At 42.9% G+C, this 6,128-nt stretch overlaps 1 protein-coding gene across 1 annotated transcript; it reads right to left on the bottom strand.

The window, feature by feature from the left end:
- Positions 1-1,917: 1,917 nt before the first annotated feature.
- Positions 1,918-5,926, bottom strand: tcf21 (transcription factor 21). The gene is made up of 2 exons (XM_043686623.1): positions 5,295-5,926; positions 1,918-2,389 (listed from the first exon to the last, which is right to left on the bottom strand). The coding sequence occupies exons 1-2, from the start codon at positions 5,754-5,756 to the stop codon at positions 2,300-2,302; spliced, it is 552 nt and encodes a 183-aa protein (XP_043542558.1). The 5' UTR covers positions 5,757-5,926; the 3' UTR covers positions 1,918-2,299.
- Positions 5,927-6,128: the final 202 nt, after the last annotated feature.

Raw genomic sequence — 6,128 nt, 5'->3', positions numbered from 1 at the left:
GAATGATACTTTTTTCCCTAGTTTCATAGTGCTGGAAATGAAATTGAAAACAAAACAATGCCATTGAGAGGAATAGTCAATAGTTTAAGGGTTAAGTAGCTGTCTGTTCCTGCCTTTCTGTCACCAAAAGTGAAAATTCCAAACACAATAAAGAGATGGCTTCTCCTTTTTACTTTCCTAAAAGAAAGTATAAAATCAAAACCCAAGTACTTTGAATCAATAGGTGTCATGTTAATGAGAAAGGCCAGGTATTAGCTCACAATTTCAGACTAAGTGATGATTAATATGTTCGACCATGTTGTAGTTGCAGCATTAATGTGTCACTGAGGCGGGAATTGAACCCGGGTCTCTGGCGCTGGAGGCAGCAGTGCTAACCACTGTGCCACCGTGCCGCCCACAACTAAGTGATGATTAATATGTTCGACCATGTTGTAGTTGCAGCATTAATGTGTCACTGAAGTTGGAAAGGGCTTCCTGCTGACACACAGCAGCAGATTTCTGACTGGGGCTGCAAAGGTTACTGGCTGTAGCATTGGAGGCCTTTGTGAAGGAGATGCTGCTACACCTCAGCCTCCCCTGCTGCAGCTGTCGGGGCTGCTCGGTTTGGCGTCATTTCCTCATCCTATTCTTCGTTCAGGCTATGGGACAACAACGGCAAGATGTCGGCAGCAAGTACTTGTTTTCTCCTGCTGACTCGTGTAAAGCTGAGGAGCACGGAACTAGTAGGTGAAGTACTCAAGATAATTTCCAGAATAAATGATGTCTCCGCGATATCGTGAAAAAATGTCTCTGAAATGCCTCCAGATGTGTTTCAGAGCTTATCCTCAAAGCCCCAGCTGTGATGGTGAAGATCCATTTAAGTGGTGCTATCCCGTTAAGTAGCACTTGAACTCACCATCGACTGTTGGGGTAGGACTTTAGCGAAAGCGCTGTCGACCCTGCAGCGCCTCTTCAGTGAGTGCCGGCAGGCAATTTCAAAGCCAATGTCTCAAGGCCGCCACACCGAGAGTGCGCTACAATGCCACCAGCAAAAAGCTTCTTGCTTCAGCGTTTCCCCGTGTTTCCGCTTAAAGATCATATTTTAGTGCTTGAAGTTTTCACCAAAGAACCACACGACGAAAACTGGTCTAATCTATTCACCAACCGTGAAATTCATTTCATAGACAAATGGATATCTCTGATAGCACTACCAATAGCCATCGGGTGTGAATGGGATCTGGGGGGGGATTGCCCAACGCACTAACAGTCTGTTGCTGAAGAGTGATGTGGATTGTATACTCTGTCCATCCGGCCAAAGCTGCTGACCCTTGCCAACCTGCCTGGGATCAACAACCAGCCGAGACTCGCAATGGACGCGGGAGGTCCCTGCCAAACCATGTGGCTTGGTTACTAACAGGTCAGGGGAAATCCAATAAAGCGATTCTGTTTCTGGATGGTACCTGAAATCTGAAATTCGTCACCTCGGCCAGAAACCGGTTTAGCCTCCCTGCAACTTGGCAGAATAGACTTTGCAGAACGTAACCGCGTTATTGTTAAGAGTCGCCTCGAAGGTAAAGCCTACAGCCGCCGTGCCTCTATGTTACCGAGGCAACATTGTGCTTAAAAGGTTTCCTCGGCTCATTTTTTAAAAACCAGGACAATTTTTTTTTGCACAGGGTCAGCGATTGAGCCTGAACTCCAAGGATGCTGAGCTGGTGCAGATGTTTGTTTTCTTTCAGTCCTGACTCAATAACAAGAGATATCTCCTGCTTATCCCTTTAGTGGGGGAAATAAACAAATCATTACGGTTGTCACTTGGTTGCGTCTATTGTGGAGGTTGGGATCTGTAGAAACAGCCCAAGCATGCGGTTAGACATACACAATAAATATGACTGGCCTCAGGTGAGAAAGAATGTAAGATGTACCCACACGGCTCCAGACGTTTAAATATAAAGCAAACTTTTATTTACATGGTTTGAAAAGACCTGCGGTTAAAGAAAATATATATCTTTTATATGATGCTTCCTTACACGGCAACTGACTGTCAACGCCAGTGCTGAAATTCAACATACCTACATTATCTTGCACGACATTAAAGTCTGTCACTATTACAAATGAAGGCGTTTAAACCCCTTTTTGGCACTTTGACCAGCAAAGTACTGGAACAATATCGACATGATAGGAGTGTAAGAACATTCTCCTGTGATAGAGCCCAGGCTGAGATGATTACAGGGCCCGGCCGGCTTTTAGCTCATCGTTTGTCCATTTATCAGCTTCTCGTTTATCCTCCGGCTTCATTTGAGCGGGAATTTTCTTTTTGTCACGACGCCGTAGTCCCACACAAACGGGCCGTGTTCACGACCTCTTTTAGCTCGTTCTCTGGTTTCCCGGCCACCATGAACGGCCACGTCTAGAATAGAAAGGAAAGAAAGGTTGGTGCCATTTGTTCAGGACAACAAGAAATCAGAGGTTCCTTAGCTGGTCCGGTTTCGTTTCTTTTCCTTTTACATTACCCCTGATCTAAAGAGTTCATAAAATGAAGCAACAAACCAACAAGCTTGCAGCTAAAGAGATGAAATATCTCCATCCAAGTCTAATCCCAACCTGACCAAAGAAGTGCTATTTATACATCATTGTCAGAACGTTGATGTGGAATCTTTACCAATAGAAGACAATTTTCATTTAGTGCGAACATTGGGGAAAAGATAAAGCAACCGGATGAAACAAGAAGTGAAATCGAGTTGTGCTTATTGTCACATCACATTATAAACGAAGATAATAGGAACATTAATGCAGCTTAAACGGCTACCTCAAACACTAGCATAGTTTAGGACAACGGAAATATTGTAACTTCAAATTTGGTTTCTTTCATGACAGTTTCTATTGAATTTAAATTGCTACAAATTTAAGTTCGTATCTCTAAAGTAGCAGATCACAAATATTTTAGCATAGAACAAATTCCCTCCAGGCATCAAGACAGTTGGAATTGAGACTGAGTGGTACTGACGGGCTGCAATTCAACATTCGAAGGAATCAGTTTAATCGATCTGGTTCATGGTTGAAACTGGTCTGATCTTGGATTTTGACAATGGGAGACAGCATATCATCACATTCCACTAATTTCAAGCCTCCATCGTGTTCTTAAATCTTGAGTAAATGAAACCAAGGATTTGTTCACAAAATTCACTAAGATATTTCAGGTGAAAATTTGTTTAACTTGTATCGATTTAAACACTACACGGGAATAACTATTCCGGAATAAGATGATGTTGGTTACGAACCATTACAGCTGTAGTGCTTTTATATTTATCGAAAAATTGTTCTATTAAAATTGAAACTGAATTCTCTAAGAGGTCAGTATTAAGAATTGCTACTCTGTTCATATTTTCTTAAATGAACAGGGACAAGATCTGATGGGAAAACACTAGTTTTATACATTTTGATCTTCACAGAGATCTTCGGTGTAATACAATTGGAGCGCTCCTTTGTTTCAGTTAACGAGAGTATGCTCAAATGATTTTTCATGAGATTTGAGTTTGAAAGATGGGTTGAATTTTGCCATTTTAACCGAGAAACTGCAAATCCGCATTTCCTTAAACACGGGCGAAACGGTTAAAGTTATCACCCTTCCCACTTTCTGGAACAGCCTCCTAGGAATTCATTTTGTTCTCCATTACAATGAGCTAATCTGATTTCCCAAAACGATTCCAGCGGGCAAGATAATAACCACTGCTGCGTGTCAAACAGATATTGTAAATGCCCCGCCATTTCCCAAATATTCAGCGGAGTTCCACAACATCTACACTCAATGCTTTTCACAAACTTCCCTTTGGTTTTGTTACAATTCCTGCAGAGGTTACTACCGTTGTGCAGAGGGGAGAGAAAAGCACGAATTAAGATTATTGTTTAAATGAGACACAAGAAAATTCAAACAATTCGGCCCCAAACCTACGGGATATTAAAATATTTAAAATTCATTTCCACCCTTCAACATTTGACACCAACTAGCTATATCAATTATTATTTAATTAAAGTGGTGTGTAACTGGCAGTTGAAAATGTAATACAGTATTTTTTTAATTGGGTAAAGTTTATGTACTGTTTTACATCTCTCCGCTTATACTGTGGAACCACACTGCCTCACCAAATATTTTATGTCAAAATCCTTTGCACTTATTTGGAACTTACCTACAATATTTCTCCAGTAAATCTACACGGGATTACATTTATTTTCTATCGCTATTGTTCAATTTAACCCACGTTTCGGTACCTCCTCACTTTGGGAGCACCGTCTATGTTTCACATGGATGTTGCAAGACTCATTCGCTAAATTGACACGATCAACCTCTGCAATTAGTCAGCTTCTCTTTTACCTCGTGTACGGAGCACACTAAACTCCTCACTTCCGGCAACTGTGCTCACATCAATTATTATTATTTTCTGACCACAAAAAACTGCAATAATCTCAGTGATTTTAAATGGAAAAAGACTTTCTGCGTCGGTGAGGCAGCGTGTTCGCTGTCTCCGAGTTGTCGAGTAGAAACCCGGGTCTGCTTTTCTGGCCGCCTTCATAAATACAAAACTGCCGAGTAATCTAAGTACACAGGGATTGCAATAGAGCTCCCCGAATAGCCTACTCTATTCAGTGATACAAACCGATTCGCATCATCCCTCTCTTTCGTACACACACATATACAAGCACACAACACACAAATATTGATATCCATCCACATAATCACACAGCCCCCAATCCACAAAATCACACAGCCCCCAATCCACAAAATCAAACAGACACCAATCCACAAAATCAAACAGACACCAATCCATTTAATCACACAGAACCAAATTCCCATAATCACTCAAAGCCCCATCCACATAATCACACAAACTCCCATCACCCCCATGCACATAATCGCACAGACCCCAATTCCCATAATCACACAGCTCCCATCCACACAATCACACATACCACAATCTCCATAATCACACAAACTCCCATCCACATAATCGCACAGACCCCAATCCCCGTAATCACACAGGCCTAAATCCCCATAATCACACAGCCCCCCAACCATATAATCAGACAGATGCATACGCAAATTGATGCAAACTTCTTCATATACCCACGTGCATATACATTTACTTATATAGGTCAATATAGCCTCATATATGAATGGACAGAAACATCCATATTATGTACTCCTTAATATATATATTTAAACATACACAAAACTACGCAATCGTTAACTACACCAACGCACCACACACAGACAGACACAGGAGTAAACCTATGTTGTTTAGAAGGTGGGATCCTACCAAGTTTACTGGGTGTATGTAGCCATTCTCATACTTGTCGTTGGCTAGAATCTGTCTGAGGTGCGCTATGTAGCTGGATGCCAGCCGGAGGGTGTCGAGTTTGGAGAGTTTAGTGTCTGGTGGCACCCAGGGTAAGGTGGTTTTGAGCCTGGAGAAGGCTTTACTGAGCACCCTCATTCTGGCCCTCTCCCTAGCATTTGCAGCGTTACGCTGGATCTGTTTCCCTTCCTGGGTCACCCCATTCAGAGAGGATTTCTTGGAGGCCGTCTTGCGGCCCTTTCCCGAAGCCCCCCTGCCTTTCTTTGGGGACTCGTGCTCATAGTTGGAGCTGTCTTCATTACTGTCGTTGGAGGTGCAGAAATCCTTGTTCGATTTCCTCTTTAGCCCGTCGCAGTCGCCCTCTGCTCCCAGCACTTCCATTTCCTGAAGGTCTTCTGCATCGCTAACGGACCCAGTGGACATGGTACCGCCAGGATCTCCTGCAAAGTTGGCGTTCAGAGATAGAAAAGGCGATGAGAAAGTTCGCAGCGTGTAGCTTTTCCAGTTGCAGTGAATTCCCCTCGACTCTGTTTGAGTGAAGACCCCGCGATTGAGATGCGACACCCGGAATTTATCTCGGCTCACTTGGAGGCGGGATCTCGCCGTTTGAAAGGAGGGACAAGTCGATGTTGACAAGCGCAAGACCCGCGCAAAGTCCATCAAGGAAGATTAAAGAAAAATCAATTCTCTGTGGTTAACCTGGAGCACTCACCAATCAGCCCCCGTTTATATATCGTGGCATTCACATGCTCTGAGTTATTCCGTGAAGTTCAAGACATTTATATTGAAATGCAT

The sequence above is a fragment of the Chiloscyllium plagiosum genome, chromosome 3 (genome assembly GCF_004010195.1).
Source record: "Chiloscyllium plagiosum isolate BGI_BamShark_2017 chromosome 3, ASM401019v2, whole genome shotgun sequence".
Classification (NCBI taxonomy): domain Eukaryota; kingdom Metazoa; phylum Chordata; class Chondrichthyes; order Orectolobiformes; family Hemiscylliidae; genus Chiloscyllium; species Chiloscyllium plagiosum.
Note: the sequence above shows the minus strand (reverse complement) of the source record. Positions and strands in the feature narration are given on the sequence as shown.